Source organism: Prorops nasuta, unplaced genomic scaffold, assembly GCF_024137725.1.
Source record: "Prorops nasuta isolate Cenicafe-Biocafe unplaced genomic scaffold, Cenicafe_Pnas_1.2 PNAS00009, whole genome shotgun sequence".
Taxonomy (NCBI): Eukaryota; Metazoa; Arthropoda; class Insecta; order Hymenoptera; family Bethylidae; genus Prorops; species Prorops nasuta.
Genome location: NW_027116806.1, coordinates 8,096 through 26,615, shown reverse-complemented (window position 1 = coordinate 26,615; position 18,520 = coordinate 8,096). Strand labels below are relative to the sequence as shown.

At 33.3% G+C, this 18,520-nt stretch overlaps 2 protein-coding genes across 2 annotated transcripts in view; one reads left to right on the top strand and one right to left on the bottom strand.

Annotated features, from left to right (window-relative positions):
- LOC136776455 (large ribosomal subunit protein mL45-like) overlaps window positions 1-16,401 on the top strand; it is a gene marked incomplete at its 3' end in the record, with an annotated part of 97,424 nt that extends 81,023 nt beyond the window's left edge. The window contains exon 3 of the mRNA XM_066731988.1: window positions 16,250-16,401. Coding sequence (XP_066588085.1) covers window positions 16,250-16,401 — 152 coding nt within the window. The remainder of the gene's footprint in view (window positions 1-16,249) is intronic.
- LOC136776312 (uncharacterized) lies at window positions 5,276-7,249 on the bottom strand. Its single transcript, XM_066731736.1, has one exon. It carries the CDS (start codon window positions 7,247-7,249, stop codon window positions 5,276-5,278), a length of 1,974 nt encoding a protein of 657 aa, XP_066587833.1.
- Window positions 16,402-18,520: the final 2,119 nt, after the last annotated feature.

Genomic DNA, 18,520 nt, shown 5'->3' with positions numbered 1-18,520 from the left:
TTATCACAGCCTGTTTATTCTTAATAGATTCTGGAAGCTCAACTGCACAACCTATATGCAGCGGGTTATAATAATTTATATTTATAATTAAATTCAGAATTTTTTCCAACGCCCATCCACTATCACGCTCTTGAAACTCACTCAATTCTTTTAGAATTTTGTCTATTATATTTGTATTGTACCAATCACTAAAAGTATCAGTTTTGTATAAGACTGCATTACGGGTTGAGATATGTTTAATATCACTAATCTCTTTACAAATAAATTGGCCGTTAAAGATGCAATTTATCTTAACTGCGTTCACGTTATTAAAAAGTTTTTCTGTGTAGGTCTGTACTAAGTCTTTTGCACCTGTTAGAAAATCACGTGGTTCTATATAATTATAATTTACAACCATTCCGCTACATATTCGAGATTTAAATGAAGACTCGAGATCTTTCCAAATAAGCTTTCTCGCTCCAATTGATTTCTTATTTTTTGCCGCATGCAGAAGTAGACGTTGGATAGTTGTTATTTCAGCCACATTTTTGTGTACTGTATCGGGAGCTGCAGATCTATTAGCATCTCTTAAACTTCGAATATAATCACGACACTTGCGTACCCACTCATGATAATTATGCTGATTTCCTAAGTCAGGATTCTTGAGAGCATGATTCAAACAATAACTCTTATCCTTAGCTGCTCTAAGTAGAAGACACTGTATTTGTGCAATTTCTGCAAAAATTTTCTGCAGCGTGCCTCTAGGTGCGTTGCGATTAGAGATTCTGAGTTTATGAATATATTCACGACACTCGCGTACCCACTCGCGATATTCTTCTTGCGTTTTCAAAACTCTATTTCGTAGAGATATCTTTTGTTCTTTTCTTCGAGAGGACTAATCAGGAACTGAGGAAAAGTGGGTGGGAAACTGAGCTCTTCAGATAAAGGATCTCTGAAACTCTTCAGGGGGTAAGAGAACATTGAGGACAGGTAACGGCATGTTAGAAAATAGATGCAAGCGTTTTTCATTTATACATATATTCCAGATTTTTGCTCATACATATATTTCATATAATAGACATTTTTTAAGGCACATACACCTTCATGATTCAAACATGGTGGAAGATGTGAATTATGCAAGCTATCTTCTAAATCAAAATCCCCCCACATAAAATTATCTACATTAGTTATTTCTAAATTACAAATATCTCTTAACCAATTTGTATTTTCAATTCCTTTCACAAATATCTCATCCGCATCATCATAAATATACTTCCTTTTAATATTTTTATATTTATAGTAGGGTGAGTAGCCATCCTCCCAATTTAAGCCGTGATAATTTAGAAAGAACCAGCTAAAAAAGAAACATTATATTAAACAAAAATAATATATATTTTTTCTTTTTCATATACTTACTCTGTCCGCTTTCGCTCCTCTTCACTTAGCCACGAATATGAATAGGGCGGTGAAAATAAAATATGGAACACTTTTTGTTCTTGTATAACAGCAAATTCTTTGATTATAAATGACTTATCCGTCAAACGGAATCCTTGAAAATCAACGAACGATGGTGCCATTATGCCTACGTTTTTTATACTAAAATAATTCTATTTAAATATGCATGTTTCATGAAAATTTCTCCCTCTCTTCAAGGTAATAGTTCTTCATCCCTCCTACTATCCTCACCATAGGTCAAAACTATCTCCCACTATACGTAGCATAGGTCATAAATATTTTCTTGAGGACCAATGACGTTTCCGTTCTTCCAAGAGTGGCAGGTCAGTCATTTCCCCACCGTAGGACAAAAGTTTTGTCAACCCTTAAAGCATCTTAGAATTACCGCCCACTACATGTAGCATAGGGCAGAAAATATTCTCTCTTAGAGCCAATGACGTTTCCATTCTTCTAAGAGTAGTATAGGCATCTTCCTACCGTAGATTAAAAAAATTGTTGACACCTCCCTAACAGTGCTTAAAAGCTCGAAGAAATCGTAGGACAGGCATTAGTATTGCTTTTGTGTATAAAGAAGTGGCAATTAAAAACTTAACTACGGGAAATACGAAATACGGTGCATTTCGTGTTCGTGAGCCGTATAAAAGTTGATCAATTAAGAACCAAAAAAGCTTAAATTTCGTCTTCAAAAATATTCACGGGATAAAATATTGCAACACAGGACATGAACATTATAATCAAGAAGATATTTACAAATTTCTGAATAGCATAAAATTGGATTGTGAATACCCCCTAGTAGCGTATAAAGGGGGACATGTAGAACGGGATGTTCTATATTGCTTGGATATCCCAAATATAAATTTGGAAAGGTTTGGTTGTCCAAAATTTGATAATATGATAGCCACTATAAAACCTTGCAACACCCCGTGTAAACTACACGTAAAAATGTTTACTGATCATACGAAAAAATCTATACATTGTGTATATCAAGAGGTAAACGTTTTCGCACGATGGGTACAGTAACAAATAGATGTAAGTATCAAATGTTAAACTTACAATTTGTAAAAAAATATTAACTGGATTTCTCTGTTTCAGATGATTGAATAAAATATATATTGATACAAGTTTAATTATTAGTTTAATTGTAAAACATTTAATTTTATATATTTGTATAAATTTATGTATATTTGCTTCATTTTTGTATATCCGAACAATTATAAGTTTCTATCATTTATATAAATTTTATGTATATTTGTTTAATTATAAGTTTAATTGTAAGTTTAATTGTAAAAACATTTTATATATTTGTATATATAAATAAATTCCATCGGCAGGCACATGCAACTCTTCTACCAATTGTTTCTTCTCCTCACTTCCCATGGCTATTCCACTACGTATTATGTTTACACAAGCTCATTAATCACTGGCGGTAATATAAGTTTCTTTAGAGCATAATTCCAATCATTTTCTCTTTTCTTCTCATTGTCACTCGTGATTTCCTCTTTTTGGTACTCATTAGAGATATAATTTGCAACAATTTTCAATCTACCATACATATCTTTCCGTAATGCCTCAACTTTTCGATCCAATTTATTTTCAATATAATCGACTTTATCATTCAATTGATTAATTCTTTCACTAATATCATTAATTTTTTCATCAATTTCATCAATTTCATCAGTTTTTTTCAGCAGAGTTGTAACTTTTTCCTCAAGGCGATTACCTTTTAGGTAATAGTGAGTTAGCTTTTCACTGTATTCAAACAATTCCCTCATTAAGCTATCACGTGCAGTCATCGAATTACGTAACAGAGCAGCCATATTCACAGCACTTGTCTCATCAGTAACATCACATTCTAAGTTTGAAATTATTTTCTTCTAGGCATTAAATGCATTCCTTCTTTTATCAAACTTTAACGTATCATTGTTAATTTTGTGGGAATAATTTCTCACTTTACCTGTATTGAAACCAGATCTAAATTTATTTATCGACATAGAGAAGTAGCACGTTGAACTGGGAAAATCTTGAAACTGCACACAATCTCTTTTATAAGATACCTAGGTTTAGTAAGAGCTAGAACTTAATAAGTTGTCCTATTAAAATATTAATACAATGGAGAGCCTCAATGCAAAGGACGAACCTCACCTGGGGTGTAGTTAGAGCTAGGACTAAATAAGTTGTCCTAGCAAAAAATGTTAATATTCATGAAATTTAGGTTAAATTGTTATTCTCCCACATAGGGGAGACTATTAAAATTGTATCCTTTCATTTAAAGGATATTTTATAATGCGTTGCATTGGTTTAGTTAAAAAACCATGCAAAGTTATAATTCCATGCTCGATGGAAAGTTAATTCCTTGCACGATATCAGCAACTTATCACAATAGCTATCTACAATTTAACTAACGAGAAAAGGGGAGATTGCGGTAGCCACCTAGCGGCAATTACTGGTACTATCAATTAAATTGAACTAATTCACCCGTGTGTGTAATTACGTAATATTAAAATACCATTAGCGCGAAAGAAGATTAAGGAAGGCAGTCACCTAGCGGTGACTACTGGAGCTAGCAATTAACTCAAGCTAATTTATCTGTGTAGCAGAGTCGGAAATAGTTAGGCTACGTAAGGTAACTAACCATCGACTTCGAAGGGTGAAAAAACCTTCCCTCAACTAGGGTCCCCGTAGGATAACTAACCAACGGTACCATAGGGTGAAAAATACACCCTCCCTAACCAAACACGGTCCCACTATAAGACCTTCCAACTGTGACATAGGGTGAAAAATACCCCTCCATAACCAAACTCGGTCCCACTATAAGACCTTCCAATTGTGACATAGGGTGAAAAATATCCCCTCCCTCCCTAACCAAACTCGATCCCACTATAAGACCCTTTCCTTCCTCATCCCCACCACTACCATACTAAGAGAGTCTTATCCCCACCCATCCCACTTCCACACCACAAAGCAGCTACCCCCACTCCCTGTCATCGGAACCGCATTGCTACACTACTGTTGAAATTAAAAATTCAAACAGAATACCTAAATCATAAAAATATTTTGTAATTGTTCGAAACTTGTAACCTAAAGATCAGAAAAGATCAGACATCGTTAAAATCAATAGCTTTAACAATAAAAAATGAGCTGTGAGGCAAAAGATAAAAAAATATTAAGTATCTTTGTAGTAATGCAAATATTACTAAACGTTATTTTTTTAGAAGCAAAACGAGAAATAGTAAAGTAATACTTTATTAAATTTTGAGCGCAATGCTCAATAACATATGCAACACATGTTACACTGAATTTAATTTTCTTGATTCTCTTAATGTTTTATTTTCTTAACCTCTCTGCTTAGCACTAAAATAATTTATAAAATGATTATATAAATTTTAGAGGGAAATGCTGATAATGTAACTAAATTACCGTTTTCTGATATGCTTAATCATTTGATATTCATCGTAACTTCATAAAAAAATTAAGTCACAATTTTACCCCGCCTAAATATATTTGAGAAACTTTAATTTGCAGCAATAGTTATGAAAAGTATTTTGTGGCGAACGGGATAAATCATTTACCTACGACGTACAAATCTTTTATGAGCTTGGCTACATTGAAGAACCCTGCTTATGGCTTTGGTATCACCCTTACGTCGTACATCCGAACTTCGCACTTCATCCGTGATTAATCACTTTCTTTCTCTATAGTTAACAATATATTATTCGCAATGTACAATTGCGCAAACCACATATGCGGATATTTCACTATTATTCTCATCGTTGCTGCTACTACTTATATTCCTTGTATTTAAGAAAAGAGGCATTCTGTAACACTTAGCAAGAACAGTATCTCATTTAACAGGAACGACGGTCTCATGTAAATTTAAGCATTTAAATATTTGAAGGTCAGAAGAAGGAATACCGACGTCATAAAAGTCTGAAATTGTTTCAAATTTTCTAACGAACAGAAAATAGGAATCATCTTTGAAATCTATAGTTTCAATGATACAGACTGAACCGTCAAACAAAAGGCAGCAATTATTGCGTATCTCAGTAGTAAGGAAAGTATTTTTAAACTTTATTTTTGTATAAGCAGGACGATGTATAGTAGCATTACACTTAACAATCTTTGAAACTGAAGAAGCATAATCATGTATAGTTGAGACTGCATTATTATCTATTTCTTTTAATCGATTTACAATTTGCTGAAGAGGAAGGTTCGGTTTTCGACAAAGTTTCCTGAAGATAATATTATTGTTTTCAAAAGGAAAAGCTGAAAAAGAATCTAAACTACCAAATTTTCTAACATCCTCAGTAATGTGCAGAAGACCGTGCACGTTGTAAGAATTGAAATATAAGCCGTACAGTTGTTCGCACCTCATAACGAATTTTTCAATAGCTATCTCTGCAAATCGAAGCCATAAAAGGGAACAAGAAGGAGATACCAAAACTTTTATCGCGGCTTGCAACAGTAAAAAGTGCTTATAAATAGAATCCTCTAGTATACCACTTAATACAATTGGCCCTGTATATAATAAAAATTGTCGAAATTCCGTTGCTTTGTATTTAGCAAAAAGTTCAAGACGTCTCGGAGGTCGTGCGAAATCAGATGGGCAGTAATTTTTAACAATATCTAACCTATTAGAAATTACAGTTACGGAATTGCCTGATATCTTAGAACCGGGAGAAAATTTTCCTAAAATCCATGCAAGTAAGAGTCTCTTCATAACACCCGAGCATACCAGGTGCATATATTCGAACGGTACCCCTGACACTAAACCGATAGGAATATGCATCAGAGGAGTCGTGCCTTCTTTGTGATGATCTTTATCATTACGAATCAAATAATCGAAATCAGTTCTTAATACATTTTTAATATTTTTAAATACGTACCGTTTTTTAACACGCGTTCCTATGACCTTGCATTTCGAACAAGGTTTAGATGATGTACGGCCGTGATGATTAAGTACGAATGCTCGAGCTGGTGCATCGGCTATAAAAGATATTAAACAAAGCGGCAGCTGATTACCATTAAAATTGATTCCCCCCTTAGATATAATGTTTGAAATGTCGTATATAAAGTGTTCAAAAAATTTGACTGTATCAAATGGTTTTTCATTCCCTTTATAAATTCCCACAAGGATGGGAGGAGCACGTTGGATATTAGCGATTCTAATTTGAATAGGCCACAAGTGTATAGAGCCTGATTTATCTAAATGACACCCATCCGTGCTAAAATCTACATTTAATTCATTTACATAAGACTCAGGATTAACCGTTTTTAAAAACTTAACAATTTGTTGTTCTACATCAAAATGAATATATTCACCTGGTTCAACAGAAATAACATTAACGCGATCTCTCGGCGTTTTAATAAAGGTTCTAGCATCTTTTGGAAAATTTAAGAAGCAAGAGTGAAATCGTAGTACAGATAAAATGCTGTTTTTTTGTGTATGATTCAAATTACTTTCAACAAAACATGCTGCAAGCCGATCTTTAAAAAGTAACGAAAATGGTGATTCTACGATCGATGCTGCACCAAACTCAGAATCATCAGAGGAATCAAAAGAGTACGTGGAAAATACATTAGTTTCCTGATAATCCGCAGGATTTTCAGGAAGGAAACTATCTGCTTCAGTGTTTATAGGAACGGATAACGAAGGAATTGGATTAATGGAAGATTCAAGATTGGCTTCTACACAACTACCGCGATTAGCCACCGGTATATTTGAATGCACTTCATTCATTAGTCTTCTTCTCTGCTTCACCGATAAATATCTTAAAGGTTTTCGTGATATCGAATATTTGATATTACTACGTTTCATGTTAATACTACGATTTACGAATTTCTTTAATATATCTTATCGAACTCCCAGCTACCTTCGCTTATGCAATTACAGTATCATATGTGTGTGTCATTATCTGTAAAAAATATAATTTAAGAACATCGTAAATTGATTAATATTTAGCTTAGGCTGAAGCATTAAGGTGTTATTACAGTGTGAAAGCTCAAAAAATTAGCTATATTTAATAATTTTATATTTACAAATTATTGCATCAGTAAAGTTTTGTTATGAAAGGTACAATCTTCAAGAATGAAAAATTATTTTTCTTTTGTTTCTGAAAAAGATCATTATTTAACAATAAATTATAGATGAAATCCATGACAAAAATTTTGTTACTAGCACAGATAATTTAGCCATTCATGCAGTGTGATACAGAAAATTCAAAAACATTCTTAATTTTTAGATACGTGACTATCGCAATCACCAATATCTTTGATGTATTTTATAAAATACCAAAACGGCGTCAATTTTTACAAAACTTTTAAAAGATAGTATTATTTCCGTCGTATTTCAGTAAAGAAAAATATGCATTAGATGTATAATTTTGTGTAATGGTTCTCACTCCGACGGTACCCAGACTGATATAAGTTCACATTCAGTTTCAATTAATGGATTTTCAAAACTTGTTTTTCTGAAACTATCTACGCCAGAAAATAATACATTTACTGGTTCTTTATTTCGCTGATATATACATATATTCTTTTATGTAACAAAAAAAGTTGCTTTCTATTCCATAAGAGTTTAATTTTTATAAAAAAAATTAAATCGTCACATCAAATACTTCTGATATATCAAAACAATTAAAATCAGCTACTCTTTCGGAGACTTACACTGTAATAGCCCCTTAAAAATGGAATAATAAAAATTCTCATCTGCTTCTTTTTGAAAGCAATTAATTTTATGAAAGCTAATATCAATGCTATTAAAATTTGTAAGCAAGTGATAAATGTGCAGTATGTATTGTATTGCAAAAATATCCTAGGAGTATTTCTAATGTAATGCAATCACCTATAAAATAGATTTTAAACGATACCCTATGACTCTGCAATACATAAAATTATGTCAATGAATAAGTACAAAGATTTGCAATAAGAAATTTTCACTTTCATATAACTAATACAAAGTATAGGACAAAAACGAAAAAGTAGAAGAGATTAAAGAAACGAATTTGTAAAGAGCTCTCTACTATGTTTTTGAATAACAGTGATACTTATCTATTAATATTTGAGATAAAATTAACAGCGTTGAAAATAATCAATTTAATTTTAACAAAATTGAAAGATTTATATTCATGTAAATTTTTATGCTTTATATATTATTGCAGCTGTTATAGTACAAAAGAGGTCTAGTATACCACGCAAAAGAAAAATATACCAAATTAATTACTTTTGCTAAAATTTAGAAATTATGTCAACTTCCCAGCTTAGCGTATACTATATTACTTCTTCATAGGGTGGCATTTATAAAAACCATAATTTAAAATATGGAAACAGATAATAGATAGATGAAGCTTAGATATTAAAATTATAAACTATAGAGTCTTACCTTTTCTTTTTCAAAATAAATTGTTTCAATGAGTATTAAATGTTTTGCACTTATGTTGTTAACAATAAAGTTTATGAAAACTGATGAACTTATTCGAACTCCAATATATTCTATGAGTAATCACCAAAGATAAATAATTGTGTTCAAAATTTATTGCTGCAAGTGCTGTATTTTCCTGAAAACATTAAATTCTATGAATTAGTATAAGAGTGAGAGAAAAAAGGAATATAGAAGTGGGTGTAGAATGTTTTTAAGAAAATGTAAATGAAGGGGAACATCATGTATCAGTACGTTGTTCTATTATCTCTCTTACCTATTTAAATTTAAGTTCGTATATTGCAAGGAATCATGAATAAAAAAATCAGATAAATATACAAATGAAAATAAGCTACTGCCAAATTTTAATTTAAAAGTACACCAGTTGTGCATATAATGGGAAGTATTTAAAATAATTTCAAATATATATACATGAGCAGAAATTTTAGTTTTAGATATATAGCTGAAGTAGAACAAAGTTGCTCCACTGAACAATGCAAAAATGATCAATCTATTTCAACAACTTTTTAATAGAGAATATGAATCTCCTAAGTATTTTCGAATATGCAAATAAAATTGTTTGTTGCTAATGATATAATCCAACGCAATTGTAAGAAAAGTTTATATAAATGATACATAATTCAGACTCAAGCAGCAAATTTAACAAAAAGAAAGTCATAAAGTTGACCTGTCTTTTTTATAAAGGAATGTATATATACTATATATTTCTGCAACTAACATAACATCCAATGCCTTTTACCATTAATCCACAGGTATAATCTAATGCATGTAAAATCTCTATTGCCTTCAGTAAAAGTTCACAGGATAATTACAAATGATACATAACCCATCAAATTTAATGCAGGAAATAGTTTATAATTCTGTAAAACAAAATTCAACAATAATAAAACGGAAGAGTAGAAGAAGGAAAGAACGTTTAAAAGAATTGATTAACCTATAAAATCAAATCAGGTAAAAATATATAAAAAAAACTATGAATGTATATTTGTTATAAAATGTATGTTGCTATAACAGGAAAATTATTATATTTTATAATTAACCTTATCATAGCACTTGAAACATGGAAAATACAATTAACTTGCATTCGTCGCATTCGTACATAAATCTAAATAAAATGTTTGCTAAATACACAATCTTCGTAACGTGCAACTAATTCAGAAAAAGCGCGGGCACCAGTGATAACGTTTTAACCATGTTATGGTTTTAACCATGGAAAACACGGCCCACTAGTTAGTTCTGGTTACCCAGGGTGCCACTGCATGCTGTGCCATCTATGTTATTAAATTGGAATCACACAAAATCCATTTCCTGTGCGATTCATATGTATGTATAACTCATCTGCAAGAATATATTTAATTTGACGATTCTAAATGAAATACGGGTTAGCATAAATATAACATTAAAAAACGATAATATATATATGTGTTCTACCCCTCAGAATATTACATATATATATATATTCTTCGGTTCAAACATTATAGTTTGCTTAATATAAAATAATTGTTATTATTGTTAAAAAGATAAAATGTAGGGTTTTTATTTATTACTACCATATTGAACTCTAATGGTTATCAAGGTAGATTATACCATTTAAACAGATTCTTTTAGTAGCTGACGTCATTTTGCATATTATGAATTTTACTGTAAAGAGAGAATCTCCTATATAAAGTTTTGTTAGCAATATGACATCAAGTTGTGTCAACAGAATAAGTTTTGGTTTCGTATTCAATTTACAAGCAGGATATATTGCATTATAGATTCTCATACCAATTTTGATGTCATTTTACATTTTAAATTTGCAACTGAACCTGCTACGTTTTAGTTGACAATTTCCCGTCATAATCTGACAGTATAGAATAAAGTAAACATTATATACACAAACTGCTAGCAGAATTTATTAATCAAGGTTTTGCAGTTAGCTTGACATAATTTTGCTGACAAAAGCTGCAGCAGGATTCTGACCTAATTTTGTGAGCGCATAGCTTGGCTATCAGGGATAAATTCAATAATACCATCGAGTATGCTAGTTTTGCTTAATGTTTTGAAATCTTCAATTATATCATGTTTGAAGTCCTACAATCACAGCTGCATATTATAACCTGAAATAAATCCCACAAAGTACCACCAAATAAAAAAATTTATTAGCATATATTACAATACAGTGTTACTTATCCGATGAACTTGCTGACTCCTTCATGTTTATTCCTTATTAATTATCCAGTTTCAATTATATTGCACTATCATCACAGCTGAGTAATTTGGATGAAAATATTAGGGTTATGCCGGTAATACAATTAACAGTTAGCAGTTAGTCGCCTCCCGCCAAACTAGTTATATCGATTAGTTAGTCGGCGAGTTTGTATAAATATAACGTCATTTTCTTTAACGGTTAACTTCAGCCCGAGACATACATTCTGGCTGGAGAAGAAGAAGATGACGGAAAGAAATTAAATTTTTCGTTATATATATAGCTGACAAATTATGAGATCTCTGGATTGCGTGAACCAATTTTAATGTTCATGGGATCAAATAAAAGCTTGTTCCAAACCATTTCAAGAAAAGCTTTACTGAAATCATGACAGTGTATCATTTACGGAGAAAAATCGATTAAATAATTGAGACGGCCAAACTTGCTGTATAAGATACAGTAGTGCCTCAACGGCGGTATAGGCATGACACATTATCTACTCTTATATGTACTTACCGTCGAAACACTACCGTGTCTCTTGATATATCGAAACCCTATTTTTACATATTTCTTAATCAATTATGTTAATTGCAATATATACATATTCTACAATTAAAGAAAAAAACAATTGGGTGGAATCGAACTCGAATCTGGGCTATGAAAGACGGCCCTTTTTAAAATGACCGATTGATTCTTATGGATGTTATAAGAATTAAACGGAATATGTTTATTAGTTTGTATTAGAATTTATAAGAGATTATAGGTTCTTACAAAGAGTAGAATTTCCGATGTAGAAACCCTATTAAGTTCAATAAGATTTGTTATGAGTCTCTATTGGTAATTTATCCAGGGGGACGACTAAAGCAAACATCCGAAAAGGATTTTTGTCGACTCGTTGGTTAAGCGAAAGGGAGATCGAGACGAAGAGAGAGATCCGAGAAACTTATGCCCCTTTCTCTCACACTCGACGTATACAGGAGCTGATCGATTTTAAACAAAGAAAGCCGAACACATATACGCACCAAAGTAATGATATGTGTGCATTACAATATGCTTAGCGTTCTTTTCCGATAGATGACGCTACGGATTAAATGGAAAGGTAAAACGTTTGCGATTATCAGGGCCGCCTACCTGTAGGGATTGCCGCGGAACCTCGCATGAGCAATCTTCCGTTTCATCTTTGGTTATACGATAGAGCTCGGCGGCAATCATGAAGGTCTGCGAACGGACTGACTCCCCACCATACTTGTTAATTTATAATATTTATAAAAACATAAACAAACAATTAAAACATGTTATTAGCTCGCATTATTCATAGATTGATGGATTCCGACATGTAGAGACTAGTCGCGCTCAGTTACGCATGCGCTTCACCGGTTTACGCCGCTCGAACGACGCTTCTGGCCGAGCGCGTCGTGATAAAATATCTTTTTTCACTATGAACACCAAGAGAGTATACGCGTTTTAATTTTTTTCTTTGTAGAGGACATTCCAAGGAACATTCCTGATCTTTTTTTATAATTGTCAGAGCATGACAACACATTTGTTAATTCAAATGTTTATTTTAATTGTTAATAGTTTTAACCAATTAAAACAAACTGTCTTTTTTTATATTTTTCTAATAAAGTATGATTCTTTCTGAGTACACTCGTTCCAGCCAGAGTCTTCTATCTTTATTCGTTTAGGAGATATAAATTTTCAAAGATTACGTGTTTTTATCAAAAACAGTAAAACTGCAAACTTTGACAGCTCGTATCTCCGAAACGTAAAAAGATTTTTGACTCAAACTAGCGCCAAAAGTCTTGTATTTTCTTATATATTAACACATATTTAAAAAAAAAAAATCGGTGTTGTACTCCGAAATCTGTCTGTTTTGACGTGGAATGGCCCCTTCCGCAGACCCACCAACATGTTAACAAATGCTTGCATCCGTGAGATAACCCCACTAATGTCCCTGCTCCCTAGTCGCGCACATTATTACATGAAGGTATACGTATCTTGGCTCGTATCGCTCAACTTCGATGAATATCGATTATCTGGGGTATGAAAGAGAGCGGAATAGTTTTCTCGGATCTCTCTGTGTCGCACCCGAACTAATTCGAGGTTAACTTGGTTCAGCCGACGAGTTAAAAACGTTTTATGCCGGCAGCGTAGACTTTTCCTTTTGCAGGCTTCAGTTCGATTACTGTAAACAATTTTGCAACTGTTATTAAGAAATGCTCAATATTTTTATTTTCTTGTATCATCAAATAATAAATACAAATACGGTTGTAACATAAAATATGGTAATGTGCAGCTTTAATTCCCACACCCAATTTCATGCAATACAAATTTCTTTTTAAATTTCATTAATAATAATGATTGTGTGTACGTATTACTAGTTCCTATTGAAAAATATTTTTCCAGCATATAAATCTTAAAGAATTGAAAGAAAAAAAAACAACTTGAAAATAATTCGATATTGCGACACCATCATCGTAGTGAGCAGTTACATAATCACCTGCGCTACACTAGCTACCAAAAGCTTGCAGATAAGCAGGCAATGTGAATGAAGGCTTTCTTAAAATGATAATTATTTATATTCTTTTCTTTCTTCAATGTAGTTTAGTAGCTGAAATCATCGAAACTGAATTTAGAGATTCGAATGGTTTTAATTGTTTAATTTCTATTCTGCCTGACTTGTCGTTTTGAATTATAGCTGTAAATATTGTGACGCTACTGTCTATCCAGGAGGATAGCGTAGATGGGAAGGGAGGAGTGATCCCTCACTGATCACGTTCGCGTCCCAATAGGCGACTTCCTACAAGACCCGGGCACCTTCGATGTACTATTAATAGAAAACCGAATATTTACTTTAATAGAGGGGGTTCTAACCCTCATACGCGACTTTAGGGGATGATGTGCTAATAATAGTAATTCTCCGATTCCGGTTAAACTCTCTTTATTATAACTTTCGTAACCAATATAATACAATGCTCTGTATAACACGGCTTAGTTACGCTAACGCGAAATCCCGAATGTGGGTGCGACCTAAGTTGTGCGAACGCGGCTGAAGTCCCGATGACGTAGTAGCTAGCCTCGCGCTCTCTCGAGCCATTAGTCGGCGTTCCCGACGGGGAATCTACCGAGTCGCGCGATACTCCACGCGCCACCGGGGGATTCCTAAGCCAACTACTACGCGGAGGAGTCTCTATTCTCGCGCGTGGGCGTTACTCTACGGTTATTCGCACTGACTAAGTTCCCGCGTACTCGATCACAATAACGACCCAGATTGTTTTGGTTCCGAATCTAAGATCACGAGTCCTCACAGAAATTATACTAAGTCCGCGTCCTTGAATCGACTGAAAGGAACGATCACGTCAACCGTCAAACTGACAACGAACTTAGGTAATCGCGAACACTCTTTTTATTCGCGCCTCTACACACTCTATGATATTCGCCTTATAGGTCCGACGGAATGACCACTCCGCTATGTTGCTCGCTTACCCTTGACAGGTGAGTAGGGCCAGCGGTTCCCTATAAAACCGATCGGTGCTACGAGCCCTAGCACACCACGGGACGTCACACGACTTTTTCTTCAGAACGAATATTCACCCTTATCTATCCAGCAGTGGATGTCTTTCTTCTCTCTCTCTCTCTCTCTCTCTCTCTCCGATTGCCCAGTGCTGGCCCTCAGGGCTGGAAAGCTCCGTTATCTGGTATGGGTTTGCGGCAGGGTGGCAGTTGTCGTACCTCACGATTACACTCGTATTTGCTCTATGCGGTGGCTGTTGCTCTGTCGCTGAATATCGCCGGCGGGGCATAAATCGGCACTCGTGTCGCTTGAACTTCCAAACTACGTGTGTCGGGGCAGTCCGCGAGAGCATGTCAGGCCCTGCGCCTGTTTCACCGCTGCCCCGCTACACCCGTTGCCCCACACTAGGGAGCCGACAAGTTATCGATCCTAGATCAATAGCTTATCGGCTGATAACTCCCTAGTTCTCACACGACCCGCTTATCTAGCGCTTGAGATTAGCAAAGCGCTAGATGGCAGCTATTGTAATGCTGCGGGAACGCAACGTTACAATGTTAAGTAAATATGTTTCTATCTTTTACGGCGAAAATCCCTCCCGAAGTAACACTTTCTGCATTCTTAACGGAATGACCACCGGATTTTTTAACAACTGTTGTCCTTGGGACAAAAATTGTGACGCAAAACGGGATAAAATAAATTCGCGCTCGGACGAAAGACAAACTATGACTATTCACTTTTAATAATGGCGTCGTTCAGCAACCATTATTGCTTTTTTACAAGTAAACTACGATGCAAACGCCATAGACGACCTTCTTGTTATTGGTCAAATGAGTGACACTAATTTACCATTTTTTGGTTATTCGCAAATAGGAAATTTCAAGTGAGCATTTTTCAAGAAATTTCGATTAGCCATTTATCGGTTAATGGTAAATAGAGAAATTTTGAGTGGGTATTTTTTGATTATCGGCAAACGAAAAATTTCAAGTAAGCACTTTTCCATCACTGGGCAAATGGAAAATATCGATTGGCCATTTTTCAGTTATTGGCAAATGAAAAATTTTTGATTGGCCATTTTTTGGTTACTGATAAATGAGAAATATCCATTAAGCCATTTTTCAGTTATTCGCAAATAAAGAATCTCGATTAGTCATTTTTCTGTTATTGGAAAATGAAAAATCTCGATTTGCCATTTTTCTGTCACTGGGCAAATGAGAAATTTCGATTGGCTATTTTTCGGTTAATGGTATATTGATAAATTTTGAATGAGCATTTTTTGATTATCGGCAAATAAAAAATTTCGAGTAAGTACTTTTCTGTCACTGAGCAAATGGAAAATTTCGAATAGCCATTTTTTGGTTATTGGCAAATGAAAAATGAGATTCAATAATTTTTTAGTTAATGAAATAATGGTAATCTCGGATTACCATTTTGCCGATCCCTGAGTGTCTGTCACATAAACTATACCGTCTTGGCTCATGGTTAATTTAACTACGTTTGCTTAAAATGGCTTTTAGGCGGCTATAATCCCGATAAAAGTTGGTAAAGGATTAAAAACTATCGAATAAAGTGTCTTACTTTGTATCCTTTGTTACATGTCCTCTTTTTTAATTGTATTATTCTGTGCGTAATATAACTAATTAAAATTAATATTTTTAATAATTTTTTTATTAAATAGGGCGCAAAGGACAATATAATGTTTATACAAGAAAAAACGAAGTCCCTTCTAACTGTTAAAAAAATTAAAACCTTTGATGAAAATTTTAAGGCATCTGAATTTGCATACGAAGCTTTGGATGTATATATAAAAGCCCATTCAGCTCTTACACAGTAAGTACAACAAAATTTTTATTTTATACACCGAACCTTTAAAGCACAAATGAAAATTTAAAGCAAAATATTTATTACAATCCGAATTGTTATAAATAGGTTAATTATTAATAATGAGTTAAAATATTTATTAGCCGATAAAGTGAAAACATTAATATGTAGGGCAGAAAGGGGAGTAAAATGATCCTCCTGATCAAAAACTCATCATTGTGACGCCAATATAGATTTTATCGTAGCAAAAATTGCATGTAAAAGAAATCATATTGCTCAATATCTACGTGGTCGTCCAATTCAGTTTAATTCAATCATTTATTTGCCTTCTTGGTTTACAGCTATTTACAGACTTCGTATTATCAATTATTTCTGATTAGGCTGAAGCTAGAGCGGCCAATTCGTAGTGGTCGATGTAGAATAATCTTTGTCATGCCTGTAAGGGTAGTTAGACGTACGATAAGTAGAAAAGTCTAATCTTCGCTAGCACGTCGTATGCAAGGTCTGTGGATGAACGGAACGTGAAGCACGGAGGTCCTCGGAAGCGATGCTATTTTTGAGCCATAGGGCTGTCATGCGCAGTGTCACTAATCGAGAATCAAAAGTTTCGCGCGATATTCCGTTTGTTCCTTTTCGCTGCGCTATCGAACTAGTGAAATTAATTAAAATAAAACAAACATAGTTTTCTCCATCTAACTTATTGCACTAGTGCAGCAAACAGTGAAAAAGAACAGACCTATTGTATTATTAAATTGTTTTGAAAAAAACTACTATGACGACCGTGATGAACATTATACAGACTTTTGTAGCTCATTAAAAACAGATGTTAAAAATGCAGAAGCAGCTTCGTCTATAACATCGATTGACCAATGCATGTTTTCCGCAATACATGGAAATGAACAAAATTATGAATATGTACAACCCATAGAAAATAATTTGGGGTGCAATGTTCTTAATATCATAATTGGTAGCGCTATTTCTTATGTTCTTCGAAAATGTTGCGTATGTCGTTCTTCTTTATCTTCTTTTACAACTGACAAAAATTATAAATTCAGTTTTATACAAAAACACTTTCTTAACTTCGGATTCTTAGAAAATTTTTCTAATATTCTATATTTAAATACTTTGCTACAGTTGAAGCACATCTAAGGGAGCATTTTCACCGTTGTAAGTATCATCAAAAATTATAATTTTCATTTATTAGAAATGATAAAATTTGGGTACCGCATGAAAAATATGGAATTATTAGATGTAGATCTACTGAAACTGAAAGGTATTGTAATTTTGTTAGAGTGAAATTATTAAAAGATTTATTTTGATTAGAACTATTATATTTAATAACGACAGAATTAAAAGTGACATCAAGTCGTCAAAACACATATCATTTGCATCATAAAATGCACACAGGCACAAATAATAATTTAAAAAATAAATATATATAATGTTATACGCATGTTTTAAAGTTTAAGAAAGAAGTATAGATGTTAAACGAATATTATATATAGTTTAAAAAATAGTAAAATGTTTTATACTATTTTTATGTTCTGTTAAAGAGATATTGTAACGTTACTTAACCCTTAGGCGGCCGAGATTTGAACATTGAAAATAGTAACAAAAAACTATTTAATATTACTTCTCAGATTTAAATGTAAAAACTAAAAAATACATGTGTGTAGTCATGACGCCATATGGCGTTATAGTGGCGGGGAACGATTAATTAAAAATGTTCGAAAATAATTTGATATTTTCATGGTAAATTAGGTTGAGTATGATATTTTTCAAAGCAAGATACAATACACAATGTAAACTGACATTGTTTGCCCTGGATTTTGGTTTCTGATCTTTTTTTCTTTTTACCATCTGGCATACGACGCATCTCTTCTTTTTCGCCATTTGACTGGAATAATGTTTCCCATTAAGACGATCATTATTGGATTGTAAAGTAAAAGACGGCTTGTCTTTTACATTCAATATTGCTTCAACAATTTCTAATCTAAATTTTTGGAAAGGTATTCTCTGATTGTTTATATTATATAATGTATGGGCATTTATAAGAGCCAAATCAAGTAATTGGAAAAATAATTTTTTATGCCATTTCATTGATTTTCTAATTGATTCAATCAATGAT

Bases quoted from the DNA above. Each gene is read 5' to 3' on its own strand.
- LOC136776312 (XM_066731736.1), bottom strand. From the start codon at position 7,249: ATGAAACGTAGTAATATCAAATATTCGATATCACGAAAACCTTTAAGA.